The 15004-nt window shown below is 36.6% G+C and overlaps 4 protein-coding genes across 13 annotated transcripts in view; 2 read left to right on the forward strand and 2 right to left on the reverse strand.

The window, feature by feature from the left end:
• Nucleotides 1-1837: 1837 nt before the first annotated feature.
• LOC106088653 (histone-lysine N-methyltransferase PRDM9) lies at nucleotides 1838-6144 on the reverse strand. Of its 3 annotated transcripts, XM_013254268.2 has the most exons (6): nucleotides 6012-6144; nucleotides 5791-5951; nucleotides 4117-4775; nucleotides 2528-2662; nucleotides 2272-2382; nucleotides 1838-2210 (listed from the first exon to the last, which is right to left on the reverse strand). In XM_013254268.2, exons 1-6 carry the CDS (start codon nucleotides 6013-6015, stop codon nucleotides 2054-2056), a joined length of 1227 nt encoding a protein of 408 aa, XP_013109722.2. In that variant the 5' UTR covers nucleotides 6016-6144; the 3' UTR covers nucleotides 1838-2053. The 3 variants fall into 3 exon arrangements, with proteins under 3 accessions (XP_013109722.2, XP_013109724.2, XP_013109723.2); XM_013254270.2 differs by lacking the exon at nucleotides 6012-6144 and having other exon boundaries at nucleotides 5811-5936; XM_013254269.2 differs by lacking the exon at nucleotides 6012-6144 and having other exon boundaries at nucleotides 5799-5936.
• A 699-nt stretch (nucleotides 6145-6843) lies between these two features.
• LOC106088666 (pseudouridylate synthase 1 homolog) lies at nucleotides 6844-9061 on the forward strand. Of its 2 annotated transcripts, none has more exons than XM_013254298.2 (4): nucleotides 6844-6959; nucleotides 7025-7507; nucleotides 8104-8374; nucleotides 8443-9061. In XM_013254298.2, the coding sequence occupies exons 1-4, from the start codon at nucleotides 6920-6922 to the stop codon at nucleotides 8957-8959; spliced, it is 1311 nt and encodes a 436-aa protein (XP_013109752.2). In that variant the 5' UTR covers nucleotides 6844-6919; the 3' UTR covers nucleotides 8960-9061. The 2 variants fall into 2 exon arrangements, with proteins under 2 accessions (XP_013109752.2, XP_013109753.2); XM_013254299.2 differs by having other exon boundaries at nucleotides 6866-6955.
• Nucleotides 8964-12383, reverse strand: LOC106088665 (signal recognition particle subunit SRP72). The gene is made up of 3 exons (XM_013254297.2): nucleotides 12142-12383; nucleotides 9406-11134; nucleotides 8964-9344 (listed from the first exon to the last, which is right to left on the reverse strand). The coding sequence occupies exons 1-3, from the start codon at nucleotides 12251-12253 to the stop codon at nucleotides 9215-9217; spliced, it is 1971 nt and encodes a 656-aa protein (XP_013109751.2). The 5' UTR covers nucleotides 12254-12383; the 3' UTR covers nucleotides 8964-9214.
• Nucleotides 12384-13359: 976 nt separating this feature from the next.
• Nucleotides 13360-15004, forward strand: part of LOC106088659 (transmembrane protein 47) — a 50041-nt gene continuing 48396 nt past the window's right edge. For 2 of the 7 annotated variants that reach the window (XM_013254284.2, XM_013254286.2), the window contains exon 1: nucleotides 13360-13452. Coding sequence is in view for 3 of the 7 variants with exons in the window: in XM_013254280.2 (XP_013109734.1) it covers nucleotides 13914-14191 (278 nt within the window). In the remaining 4 variants the exon portion in view is untranslated. Of the gene's footprint in view, nucleotides 13453-13524; nucleotides 13663-13754; nucleotides 14192-15004 lie in introns of those variants that run through there. The other 5 variants (XM_013254280.2, XM_013254283.2, XM_013254281.2 and 2 more) reach the window with 5 other exon arrangements.

The raw sequence follows: 15004 nt of genomic DNA on the forward strand, positions 1-15004 counted from the left end.
ATTTCCTATAGAAATGAAATTTTCAGAAAATTTCCTATAGAAATGAAATTTTCAGAAAATTTCCTATAGAAATGAAATTTTTAGAAAATTTCCTATAGAAATGAAATTTTCAGAAAATTTCCTATAGAAATGAAATTTTCAGAAAATTTCCTATAGAAATGAAATTTTCAGAAAATTTCCTATAGAAATGAAATTTTCAGAAAATTTCCTATAGAAATGAAATTTTCAGAAAATTTCCTATAGAAATGAAATTTTCAGAAAATTTCCTATAGAAATGAAATTTTCAGAAAATTTCCTATAGAAATGAAATTTTCAGAAAATTTCCTATAGAAATGAAATTTTCAGAAAATTTCCTATAGAAATGAAATTTTCAGAAAATTTCCTATAGAAATGAAATTTTCAGAAAATTTCCTATAGAAATGAAATTTTCAGAAAATTTCCTATAGAAATGAAATTTTCAGAAAATTTCCTATAGAAATGAAATTTTCAGAAAATTTCCTATAGAAATGAAATTTTCAGAAAATTTCCTATAGAAATGAAATTTTCAGAAAATTTCCTATAGAAATTAAATTTTAAGAAATTTTCTGAAAATTTCCAATAGACATGAAATTTTCCGAAAATTTCCTATAGAAAAGAAATTTTCCGAAAATTTTCCTATAGAAATAAAATGTTTCAAAAATTTCCTATGGAAGTGAGAATTTTATCAAAGGAACGGGGTTTTAAAATATTCGATCTTCCGTTAGCAATACGGTACCATTTGTATTCCCTGCCATTCCATTTCCATTCATTTCTCTTCTAGCTGTGCCAAAAATTTACCCTGGCTCTACTTTATCTACTGAAAATCATACTTTTATGGCAACTACACCGGGGTCAGGCAATGGTTCCTTTCTTTTCTTTCCATTTTATTCTGTATTCAGGAATACAATGCAATCTCAAACAAGTAAAAAGGCGTTATGTTCGGCCGGGCCGAACTTTGGATACCCACCACCTCGGGTATATATGTAAACCATCTTTTGTCATAATCATAATATAGACCGATCTGAACCATATACGACAAGGATGTCGAAAAGCCTAACACAGGTCACTGTGTCAAATTTCAGCGAAATCGGATTATAAATGTGCCTTTTATGGGGCTAAGACTTTAAATCGAGAGATCGATCTATATGGCATCTTTATCCAAATCTGAACCGATCTGTGCCAAATTGAAGAGGGCTATAGGACAATAAATGCGCCTTTTATGGCCCCAAAAGCTTAAATCGAGCGATCGGTCTATATGGCAGCTATATCCAAATCTAAACCGATCCGAGCCAAATTGCAGAAAGTTGTCGAAGAGCCTAACGCAACTCACTGTCCCAAGTTTCAACGAAATCGGATAATAAATGCGCCTTTTATGAGCCCAAAACCTTATATTGAGAGATCGAAATCGGGCAAAAAAAATGTGCCTTTTATGGGCCTAAGACCTTTAATCGATAGATCGGTCTATATGGCACCTACATCCAAATCTGAACCGATCTGTGCCATATTTCAGACAGATGTCGAGGGGCCTAACTTAACTCACTGTCACAAATTTCAGCGACATTGGACAATAAATGCGCCTTTTATTGGCCCAAAACCTTAAATCGAGAGATCGGTCCAAACTTGAAGAAGGATGTCGACTGGCCTAACACAACGCACTGTCCCAAATTTCAGCAAAATTGGATAATAAATGTGCCTTTTATGGGCCTAAGACCCTATATCAGCGGATTGATCTATATGGGGGCTATATCAAGATACAGTCCGATATAGCCCATCTTCGAACTCAACCTGCTTATGGACAAAAAAAGAAACTGTGCAAAGATTCAGCTCAATATCTGTATTTTTAAAGACCGTAGCGTGATTTCAACAGACAGACGGATATGTTTAGATCGTCTTAAGTTTTTACGCAGATCAAGAATATATATACTTCATAGGGTCGGAAATGGATATTTTGATGTGTTGCAAACGGAATGACAAAATTAATATAACCCATCCCTTGGTGATAGGTATAAAAAAATTGTAAAGAAAACCTTTAAATTTAAGGAACATTTTCCACATTAATGTTCATATTCTCCTCCTCTCGTTTCATTTGTTTCAATAATGTTTTCGAACGCGGATCGTTTAAATGCTGCAACGTATCCAAATGAGCTCTCAAATGATGAGATCTTGAAAACCGTTTGCCGCAAAGCTCACAACTAAAATTATTTAAAAAAAATTATAAATAAGTTTTTTTTTAGTTATTTAAAGTATACCTACTTAAAAGGTTTTTCACCGGTATGTGTTAGTTGGTGGACTTTAAGGACACTGGAGTATGTAAATGTTTTGCCACAAGTTTCACATGAATAGGGTCGCTCATTTCTGTGTATTCTATGGAAAATAAATTAATATATTTTTATAATTTAATTTCTTTGCGTAGCGTGCTATAGTTTTAAAATAAGCAATGAATAATTTTTGCGTTTTAAGTTGAAGGTTTCGATTTCTTCGTATCGGATAAAACGTGTATGTATATTACCTTTCATGTTTAATTAGTGTCGACCGATCTCCAAATGATCGTTTGCAGTAAACACATACATAGGGTCTTAAACCCGTATGTTTTCGTATATGGCGGGATAATTCAAAGTTGCAGTGAAATGATTGACCACATAGTCTACCAAAAAAAAGGGGGAAATAAAAAGAGTTTAGTATAGCAATGTTAAAAAGTGCAAGGAAAAACAAGTAAGAGCGTGCTAGTTCGGCCGGGCCGAATCTTATATACCCTCCACCATGGATAGCATTTGTCGTGTTCTTTGCGCGGTATCCCTTTTTAAGCAAACAAAGAATAATGAATAAGAACTGTTATGCTATTGGAGCTGTATCAAGTTATAGTCCGATTCGGACCATAAATGAATTGAATGGTGAACATTGTAAAAGTCATTGTGTAATTTTACAGTCCATTTGGATAAGAATTGCCCCTTGTAGAGGCGGCTTAAGAAGCAAAATCTGGAGATCGGTTTATATGGGAGCTGTATCAAGCTATAGATCGATCCAGACCATATTGGACACATATGTTGAACGTCATGGGAGAAGTCGTTGTACAAAATTTCTGCCAAAGCTGATGATAAATGCGCCCTCTAGAGCCTCAAGGAGTCATGATCCGAAATCGGTCTATAAGGCAGCTATACTAATCACCGTTTTTGAAAGTCATAAAAAACACCTCATGCAAAATTTCATCCAAATAGGATAAGAATTGAGATATCTGGGGCTCAAGAAGTCAAGACCTATGATTGGTTTATATGGCAGCTATATCAGGTTATTAACCGATTTTAACCATACTTAGAACAGTTGTTGGAAGTGATACCAAAACACCACCTGTAAAATTTCAGTCAAATCGGACGAGAATTGCGCCCTCTAGAGGCTCAAGAAGTCAAAACCCAAGATCGATTTATATGGCAGCTATATCAAAACGTGGACCGATTTGGCCAATTTACAATCCTAACTGACCCACACTAATAAAAAGTATTTGTGCAAAATTTCAAGCGATAAGCTTTACTCCTTCGAAAGTTAGCGTGATTTCGAATATATACTTTATGGGTTCTTAGACGCATATTTCGAGGTGTTACAAACAGAATGATTAAATTAGTATACCCCATCCTATGGTGTATAATAATAATAATTATTATATGCATTTGTAAAATGAGTCCATAAACAGCCCGCTAAAATTTTTTTTTGTTTTTTTCTTTAAAAAGTTTAGGCAAATGTTGTGTGCAAAAACCGTGATCGCGATGTTGGCCTCATCGGACGGCTTAACCACTAAAAAATTAGATGCTTCCACCTACTTACTAATTAGTGAGCAGTGCAATGGTAGAAGCAAGCCTTTTGAAAGTAAGGCTTGTTTTTTAGAGCGCAGTAAGAAAAAATTAAAATCCAACTGCCAACAACTCCTCAAAAAGATATCTAGATCAGCAACACGCATGAACCTTTTTATCCAGACAATTTTCGATTCCCATAGAATTTTTCTACGTGCTGGACGTAAATCGTAAAACAAAAATTTTGTGACCAAAATAAAAAGCGCATGGACAAAACTTTTTTTCAAAATAGGTACGAGGCTTTGCATAAACTTACTCGCACTCAAATGGTTTTTCATCACGATGTCGTCGTATATGGGCTTGCAAAGAATACCTACGATCATAGACATTGCCACATATATCACATACATACGGCTTTTTTGATGTCTTGCTGTCTTTTTTCGATAACGCAGCATCAGTCTCAACAATAACGGCTCCACCATCGGATGATAGCCCCAGAATTTTTGATGGAACATTTGCAGTACTACTTTTAGCTTCGTTATTTTCAACTATATTTGCAACCTCTACATGGGGTTGTGGGTTTGTAATCTTTTTTTGCTCTGGCTCTGTTATTGTGTTTTCACTCTCCTCTCCTTCTAGCCAACACTCTTCATAACAATCTGCAGGCAGAAAAGATGAACGGGATTCTTCTTGATTTAGTTGAGTATCTAAAGAGTTGGTTTCGATTTCGCCCACTATGCGATCATTTTCTTCATTTTGCTTTTCTTGTTGTTGTTGTCGTTGATTTTCTACAGATGTTTTGACATTATCTACTTTTGTATGGGCCTTCGGTGAATTATCCGAACTCCAAACGCAGACATATTCTTGAAGAAAACTTTGAGAGTTAAGACACATTGAACGAAATTTATAGGCAATGTTAAGAAATGTCAGGCAATTTTTGCATATTAACGATGGTAGCTTCTCGTGATGCGTGATCTAAAATGAGTTTTTAAAAATTTTCAAAAGATTATAGGAAAAATTTAAGGAATTTAAAATTTATTATACAAATAAAGAAAAAAACAAATATATGAAATGTGTTCGTTCTATAAGGCTTTGAGTTACTCAAATAAATATTGAGAATAAAGTTGAGCACTTAGAAATTAAAACAGAATTTTTGGAGATTAGATATTTTTTTGAAAAGGTGTTCAAAACCTATGCATCTTCTCTAACTGTAACTTAATATAAAGCAGAAAGATGGGCACTTGCAAAAGCAGATGATGTTTTTGAAATATTCGAGACGAAAATCCTTCATAAAATATAAACCTATATGTTTTAACGGGTAATATCAATTTCGCAAGAAAAACCATCTGTGTGAGCCATACGACGACATTGACATACCTAGTTAAGTGCATTTAATTTTATTGATACAGATTCAGCTTCCCTGACCAATGTACCATAGAGCTGAAGCTCCGACCAGAAAGACTTAGAGGACGATACAAAGACTAGGTGAGCCATACGACGACATTGACATATCTAGTTAAGTGCATTAAATTTTATTAATACAGATTCAGCTTCCCTGATCAATAAACCATAGAGCTGAAGGTCCGACCAGAAAGACTTACACGATGATACAAAGACTAGGTGAGCCATACGACAACATTGACATACCTAGTTAAGTGCATTAAATTTTATTGATACAGATTCAGCTTCCCTGGCCAATTGACCATAAATCTGAAGCTCCGACCCGAGAGACTGACGGGTTGATACAAAGACTAGGTATAGGACGACGTCTTCAAAATTGGTACTAGAAGTTGAAAAAGCACACAAAACCGACGAATTCCGAAAATTTGCATGGGCTCTTTTAGACTAGTAGTTTACATATCGGTTCTTTAATACATTTAGTTTGAGTGCCATATAATCTAATATGGATTATAGTTTGGTCTGAATATTTTTGAAGCTGCTTACTCAATTGTTGGAACTGAACATAGTTAGAAGTTGAAGATAAACGTACATGAATACCTGTGCACATACTGATTTTATGGCAGATGGGTGACGTATCTTCATTTGGATCTATAAAAATTGGAAACATTGATGATTGATCCCTTTCGTGGCTCTGATTGTGTAGACAAATGCGACAGGTTGTTGTTGTCATTTCTAGTTCCAGTGTTGTTCCTGGTAAAAATGAAATGGAAACTTGAAAATCTGAACCAAAAGCTGTCATTTATATTTTACCCATAACTTATGCAATATAAATAGAAAATCGTTGAATACAAAGTTATAAAATGATCACCAGTTCACTAGTTCATAAGCTAATTTGTTTACAAAGTATATTATTAAAATTGCACTTTAATTTTGATATGTTAACTTATTATAATCAGCTGATTTGAATTAAATTAGTCACATCGTCTAGCAGGCACAACGAAAAGACAGGGTGGGTATGGTAAACGTAACTCGTAACTGTAAATCTTCACACGACCAAAAAACTAATATTGAGTTTACATGGCACATCTGATGCATGGTCATTGTAATAATATTGGTGAAAACAAAGGTGTTTGCGTCACATGTACACATAACCATCAGTCATGGCTGAAAAATCAAAATCTTTTGATTTTTTCAATGAATGACATCTATCGATTATTGTTTACAAGGTTAGGTTAGGTAAGTGTGGCAGTCTTTTACAGACTCACTTAGACAATTTTAAGTCCATTTTGATACCACAGTAGCGACAGACCAAGGCTACTGCCGGGAATCGAACCCACGACCCCTGCACTGGTAATCCAAGCACACTGCCAACTCGGCTACCGGGGCAAACTGTTTACAAAGAAATGTGTAATCATTTATTGACAGATACTAAATAACATGTTCTGTGCAAATAAAATTATAAAATGGGAAGTAAAATATGATAAATTAAATAAAATCAAAGAAAAGAAAAAATCGATGTACCGTTTTTGGCAAAAGCTTTAATCAACACGTACACACGATGAGTACTATCATGATGTGCCGTCTAAAACGGCAACTCTAGTTTACTTTACGTTACATCATCGCATTAACTAATTTAAAAATTGGTATTAAAAACATAAATAAGCACGTGCAGCATTAAGAAAAATAGGAATTTTTAAATTAAAAGTAATTTCCAAGTAATGCTATTAATATCGAGGCTACTCACAAACATAAAGGCAGGTATTATATGATCATTTCATAAATGAATGATAAATGCTATTTAACTATTCTTATGTCCCAACTAGGACGCCTAACAACCAACAGCCTATTGTCAACAAAACCAGCAAAAGGATTTGCAGCCGCCATGTCTGAAGCGTTGGACAAATTGGAACAGGAACAAGAAAAAAGACGCCAACAAAAGGAAGAAGCTATTGAAACTACCAAAGAAATGAAACAATTAAAGCGAAATCTTAAACGCCGAAAGTGGGTTGACTGGAAGACCGAAGACGAAGAAAGGGGCGATGTAAAACGGCCACCTTTTAATCCTGCCGATAGAATTAAAAGAAAAAAGACCGCTATATTATTGGCATATTCGGGTGCCAATTATTTTGGCATGCAAAGAAATCCGGGAATGGCGACCATTGAAGAAGAACTTTTTAAGGCAATGCTCAAAAACAAGTGGATAACTGATGAAAGTTTTGATCAGGCCCAACTTTGCATGTTTCAAAGAGCTGCCAGAACAGATAAGGGTGTATCGGCAGCGAGACAAGTTTGTTCCATCAAGTTGCGTAAGTGGTTTATGAAGGTATTTTAAAATAGTACAGGGTCACTATGACCAGTAGGTTACTGTCTGAATTAGACACTGCAACCATGGGTTCGAATTATGGTGAGAACATCAAAAGCATGATAAAAATTAATTTTTTTACTGATGGCCATGTGGTTGTAATTATAGCCACAAACTTACAGAGTGGGTGCAGTAACTGGGCATGAATGATCCTTTCGGATCCACTGCATTGGGGACAGTGGGACCTTTCTTTGAAAGAGCTAGGCATTGGCATAGGATGTACTCCAATTTCTCTGCCTTTCCATTCCTTTCCCCTATCATCACATCGATTATCCGACAAAAGTGCGATTTGCTCCTACTTTTAATCCACTTCCCGAACGTCTTAAGTCTCTTAGCTGGTAGTGCGCCCTTATATTTTATCTGTATGCCTGGCCCGATGTTAAGAATCGTGTATAATATTCCTCAATTTTTCCAGAAGACCTTGGAGGTCATATCCCTAATAATAGCAGACGACACAACATAGGCTAAAAGCCTTTATACTTCGTTTTCATGTGTTCCCATATCCAATTTATACAATAAAACAGTATTTTCTCTTTACAGCCGAAGATCTAGATATTAAGGCTTTGAATGAGGACCTTCCTGAACAAATTCGCTTATTTGGCATTGAACGTGTAACAAAGGGATTCAATGCCAAAGATCAATGTAATGCTAGAACCTACACTTACACAATGCCTAGTATAGCATTTGCCGATTTTAATGACAAAACACAATATGAGCAATTTCGTCTCACATCTGAGAGATTAAAAAAAGCCCAGGAGGTATTGGAAATGTTTGAGGGGACTAAAAATTTCCATAATTTTACAAGTCGGAAGTGAGTTTTAAACAAAAATATTTTTTTTTCCTGTTACTGTAACTGCAATTTATACTATTTTTCCACAGAAACTTTTTGGATCCCTCTGCAAAACGATTCATAATGTCATTCACATGTTCAGAACCATTCCTAAGCCCCCAAGGTGTTGAATTTGTAACGGTGAAGGTTAAAGGACAAAGTTTTATGTTGCATCAAATACGAAAAATGGTTGGCCTCAGCATAGCCATTGTACGTGGCCACACTGAGATCGCCACATTAGAAAGAGCCCTAACAGAGGAACGTTTAGATCTACCCATGGCCCCTGGCTTAGGTTTAGTGCTGGACACCGTGCATTATGAACGCTACAATGAGCGTTATGGCCAGGATGGCATACATAATCCGCTGACTTGGGAAAAGCAGGAAACGGAAATACAAAATTTTATAGAAACCAAAATATTTGATAACATATATCGTACGGAGTGTGACCAAAAACCTTTGTTGGAATGGCTGGAAACCTTACCCTTACATTCCTATGATGCAAGAAGAGACGATGCTGCTGGTACCGAGGGTAAGACAACAAATAAGGACGATGACAATGAAGAATGAAGGGTTTTAAAAGTTTCTCAAATGCAAAATATATATTTTTTATTTAAAATATAGCAATAAAAAATAATTTCAAAATAAAACAAACAAAAATATTTAAAAAGAGCGCTGGAAATTTGATGAATATTAAATGCCTCTACACCACAGTTGGACTACCGTTTAGAAACGATTGCTCTTCTTTTTGTGGCCTCCTTTGCGATGTTGCTGGCGTGGACCTGGTGTGGTTCCTGATATATCGTGGCAGCAGGGGACTACAGTTTAGAAACGATTGCCCTTCTTCTTCTTGTGACCTCCTTTGCGATGTTGCTGGCGAGGACCTGGTGTAGGTTCCTGATACACCGGAGTAGCAGGAGAATTTTTACCCAAATTGGCACGATTAGACATGTCACTGAAATAACAAAAAGACAATAAGTTATAATCTACTTCTGTGCCATGCGATATAAACCTACTATTGATCCGCTGCTTGCGAGGACATGCCTTGAGAGCCCTTAATAACTTCTTTAGTTCTGCGATCACGCTTCTTGCGATAACCAGTGCGCTCATATTTAGGCAGCCACCTTTCTGGATCCGGAGCCACTTCGGCATTATAGTTTTTGGGCAGTTTACCTTTGCGTTTACGCTTGTTGTTTTTCTTACGCTCGACGACTGGTGTTCCTGGAGACATTTCAATTTTAGCATTGGCCGATTTCTTAGCCGCTTTCGTGGACATCACCCAATTGGCAGCTTCCAAGGCATCAATTTCCGAGGTAGTTGTTAGGGTTTCCAATTTTGGCAATTTCTTGCTGACCTCCAAAGCCTTCTTGGGATTAAATTGAGCATAGGCAATGACCAACTGAGCCAAAACCTTCATGTCGTTTGGTTTCAATTTAAGCAACTCTTCCAGAGAGCTGGCTGCGGTCTCAGTAGCTCCGCCACGCAAATGGAATTCTGCAGCCTGACGCCACATATCGGACAAATCAGCACTGCTGACATTGTTCTTCTTATACCAGTCAACGGCAGATTTTAACAATTCTGAGGCCGCCGGTTTATTATTCAAACCCAAGTACAAGGTGACCAAAGCCGAAACAACACCCGGTTTGTATTTGGACTCGCCCAATGATAAGAAAACATCCACAGCTCCTTTGCGATCGCCTTGTGTCAGCATTAATTGAATAATGGCAAATTTTGTGGCAAATGCCTCATTCACATCCTTAGTATTCGAGGCATGTTTCTGCAATAAATCCACAGCCTCCTTGTGCTTTTTGTCCTTGGCCATTTGAGTGGCCTTAATCAACAGTGTTTGGAAAGTCAAATCTGGATATTGACTAGCCAACTTTGTGCAAAACTGTTGCACCTGATCACCGGAATTGGTAAACAAAGCCAAAAGGCAATTATTCAAAGCAATGGCCTTCTTTTGACGCGAAGTCAATTTATGCTCGCAAGCATCAGCCAAAGCCAAGCGTATCTTTTTCTTGGAATCGAAAACATGTTGATCCTTGTTTATGGCTACCGAGTTGTTGCTAGCTACAGCCACTAAGGCTGGATCCTTCGGTTTGTTTTTCAAAACCTCAGCATAAATGGAAGCAGCTTCCTTGGTTTTGCCTTGCATTTGCATGCAATAGCCAATTTGAACTCGTATAACATCCAACTCTTCGCGTATTTCCTCCTCGGATGCACCGTCTTCCTCCAGTGTTTCACGGCATAGCTTTTCACTAAGCCTCAATTTCTTCTCAGCCTCAGCAAACTTCTGACGATTTGATAAAATGCATGAACCGTTGAAGTTTTGCTCATAAGTCTCCTCGGGTATATCTGGTATATCCTTTGATTCGTCCAAAGCCAAATTGGCCGCCACGGCACTCAAGTTGGTACGCCTCTCATCTTCATAGTCGTCGTTGGTATTTTTAATGATTTCTTTATACGATTCGAAACACTCATCGAAACGTTCCAAACGGTACAAAACTTGAGTGCGCAACTCTTTGAGATTGGGTGGCAAGGAAGGCAAGCGAGCTTCATCAATTGTTTTCAATGCATTTTCGGGTTTATTGAGGCGATATTCGCAATAAGCCTTTTCGAAAATCAAATTCGATGAGAGTTTATTCTTATCGATGAACTTAAGGGCTTCTTCGAATTTGGAGACCTGAATAAGGCATATTACTTTGCAGTGTAAGGCAGTTTGGTCATCAGGTGTAACTCCAAGAACTAAAAAGGCGGAAAAATAAATTAAAGATGGTATTAAATAATAGTGAAAAACTTCAGCCTAGACATTGGTTTTGTTAAAAAATGTGGTGAATCTTTATGCAGGTTAAAGATTCTACCTATGCTCTAATCCATTTGGATTGTAGCACGTGAGGAGGATTGTCCGATCTTTTCTCAGCGACTTGGTTTAAGTAGCGGATCGGCCTAAATAATTCAAAGAAGTTCGCTACCGCCACATGCAAGCATACAACTATAAAAACAACCATCTTGTGGATAGGCAACCAACGCCCTGAAATATAAGGCAGTGTTTTAGGCCGCAATCAGCGTGCGAATGTTTTTATTGTAGATCATCCATAATTTGAAACTAACCTCCTTCGACAAACTAGAGTAGTTTTACCTCGGCAAACCAGAGTAGTCGGATGCAATCAACTCAATTCCTACAGGGCTGGATTGAAGCACCAGGGACCACGCGTAATCTATTCAACTGACCAATCACTTCTATTTGACTTAGAACCGAGAGGTTATTTAACAAAACCCTTCTAACAAATTCAGTATGAATACACAATACACTGTTACAACAAAAACAAATGAATTGTTACAAACATGCCGAATAAGAATATCGCAATTATCAATTATTCCGATATGCTGTGCTGACCATGGGAGGCTATAGAGAGCATCTTATCAATAAAGGGGTTTTGTCGTTAAGTTAAAACTTGAAAAGGACAGCACTCCCTGTCCTTAATTGGGAAGTTGGTGGGAACTAGTTTTCGTTCCGCGGTACACTGTTACGACTTGGCTATAAAAAGGAAGTGCTTTGCCAAATTGGACAGGCACTTATGGATATGAGAAATAGCTTTCCTATTTCATTAAGGAATGATTGTGGGAGGATTTGCTATTTCAATTGGGATTGAAATCAAATCATTCTATTCCCTGCACATGTTCGCTATATACCCAAATAGTTGCATTGCAATAGTCTGTCTATACAATGGAATTTTGTACATATAACTCACTTCTATTCACAGCTTTCATCGCCTTGTCGAATTCTCCATTCTGACCAAACTTGTTTACATCGGCATACGCTGCCTTTATAACAGCTTCCTTAGGATTAGCGTCTTTAGACATTCTATTCGATTTATTAAGGAAACTTGTATCCAATCGTAATTTATAAATCAAAACTTAATAATTTTTCCAGCAGTGAATCTATTGGCTGCTAATCTATGCGTCGTGATGACAACGACGGTGGCTAACTTCGTGGCAGTTGTCAGAAATTAACGGGTGACCATATTTGCCAACAAGAATGCATATAAGGTGGACCTAATTCAATTGCGTTTAAATATTCGCACCAGGTATTTACAAAAGCATTGCACATTTGCCGTGTTATATTTTAGTACTATATAGTGCAAATCGCAATTAATCGTTTAATATTATCTGTTAGTGCATATTATCGATAACTTACCAGTATATTGTTGCACTGATAATTTATCCAGAACATCTGACTTGCACTGGATAGGACTAAAATAAACCACAGCAATTCATTTAAAACATTTTTGGAGGATATATTAGCTTATTTATGTTGTATTCTATATAATGGATAATTTGTATCTGTTTTCACATGATATCGATATCTATCCAACACAACTTTGCACTGAAATTCTACACAGAACATCTGAATAGCAGTGGCAACGAAAATTTCGTTTGAGCTGCGTACCGGCCTTAAGGCCATTAGGGTAGACATATCCAAAGCGAAAATTTCGGTTTGCTTTGTGCTACAGAGTGAGATTGTAAGCATTCCAATTTTTTTTTCTTTTTTTGCTGTTTTATTTTAGTATTATATAGAGACTCCTATAAATCGCTTATTACTATCTGTTATCGTATGATATTGAAGACTATCCAGAACAATTTTGCCCTATAGGACTGAAATATGAAAAGCACTTAAAAGAAAACTAAGGCTTTGATTTTTTGCACTTTGCAATGTACTTATTTGTACATAATTAAGCTCAATGTGTACTTTATCGCCATATTCGCCAAATGAATGTAGAGTTTTTTGTTACCATGTATTTGCCAGCGAAAATTTCGGTAGACGAACGTGTGATTTAGCGTTTAAACATCGCACAACGAAAATATCGATTGTTTGACTTCAAAGTCGACTATTCGATTTTCGAAACAAAAGTCGATTATTAGTCGATTAGTCCAAGTTAGTCTGATAAATCGATTATACTTTTAGTTCCCTAATTGAAATCTGTGAAATTATTGTTCGGCCGAACGCTTTCATACATATTTTAATTTCTTCCAATAATTTCCAATTTCTTCTCGGGCAAAAAGTAAGAATCGACTGCAATTAGAAAGAAAAAATTAAAAATTTTCTTATTTATTAGTGAAGGTTTTTTGTGTAGTGAGTTTGTGAGTCTGAAAAGAAAAATTAGAACAGCTTGGACGCCATTTTGGGCCAAGTAGAAGAAGAAAAATAACAACAACAAGCAAGTTAGCAGAAAATTATTAGAAGAAGAGCAGCAAAAATAAAATATTTTGTAGTGCGTGTGCGAGAAAGTTTATGTGCTTGACTGTGTGTGTGTGTTTGGTCTAAGGAGAAATATAGCAAAAATAATTTCTATTTTTAATACAGAAGAAGGCAAAAATCTTGAAAGAAAGTGAACGTGGTGTATTTTAACGAGTTTTATATGCCCAGGTCGAAATTCATGTGATTTTCCTTTTGTGTGTGTTCAAATAAGAGAAACGAAGAGGAAAAAAAACGAGTACATAGCCCATCAGCGCACAACAAACAATGGCTAAAGTTTACGAAAAATCCATTTCTCAGCTTAGCAACAATTCGCAGCAGCATCTTTCGCCAGGCAATCTTCTGCAGCAGCAACACCCACCCATATTGCAACAACAACACTCCCTGTTAAGCAATGGTAGCGGCATCAACCTCAACACCAACAATAATAATGCCCTTGCAAACGCCAACATGATCAGTGGTATGAGTTCATTCGATGATGATTCCCTGCCCGACTATTCTGAATTTGATTCAGAATCGGTAACATTGGACTATTTCAAGGAAAGGTAGGCCATCGTCGATGCTCGCTCGCTCGCCCTCGCCGTTTTTTGCGTTGCATTGCGTTTTGCCTGCCGCCTGTTCGCCCCATACTCCCCTTACCCCACGACTGCCTTCCTTACTACTTCCTCTTCTTTTTCGTCTTTTTTTTTGTGCCATTCAACAAATGGAAATAAAGAGGGGGATGGGGTTTGCTTGGGAAATGAAACAAACGACGATAAAACACATTTGTTTTGTGCGTGTGTTTGCGCAAATTTGCCTTCTTGTTGTTAGTGTTTCTTATTTGTTATTCTTCCATTCGTTGAATTTGTTTTGTTTATTGTTGTTTTTGTTTCCCATATTGTTCCTATTATTATTTTTCCCCATGTTACTTTGCAGCGTTGCGTTACGTTTTTCGCATTTTTTGCATTGTTTTTGTTTGATTTCATTGTATTTCTTTCTGTTTGTATTATTTTTGTTTCTGCGCTGCGCTTTTCGTTCATTTTTTCATTTGAAATTACCAAACAATATCAGCTTTGTTGTTTTGTTTTTATGACCAACCCTATGAATACTTATTGGTCTTCAACTCTTTGATATCTTTGTTGTGCCTGTCTCAATGACCTTTTTTTTGTTTGTGTGTCTGATAAACAAATGTGAAGAAGAAATCCATGAAGAAGAGCCTTGTCATTTTCTTGTTTTAATTAATGCTTGAGCCAATAGCCAGCCACAAAATAGTTATTGCTTGTTTTTCTTCTCATGATAGTTCTCTTTGTCTACATACATATGTACATACAATTATAGAGCTCTTTAGTTGATCATGATTTACTGCTCGTCAGGATATT

The sequence above is a fragment of the Stomoxys calcitrans genome, chromosome 2, assembly GCF_963082655.1.
Source record: "Stomoxys calcitrans chromosome 2, idStoCalc2.1, whole genome shotgun sequence".
In the NCBI taxonomy this organism is placed as follows: domain Eukaryota; kingdom Metazoa; phylum Arthropoda; class Insecta; order Diptera; family Muscidae; genus Stomoxys; species Stomoxys calcitrans.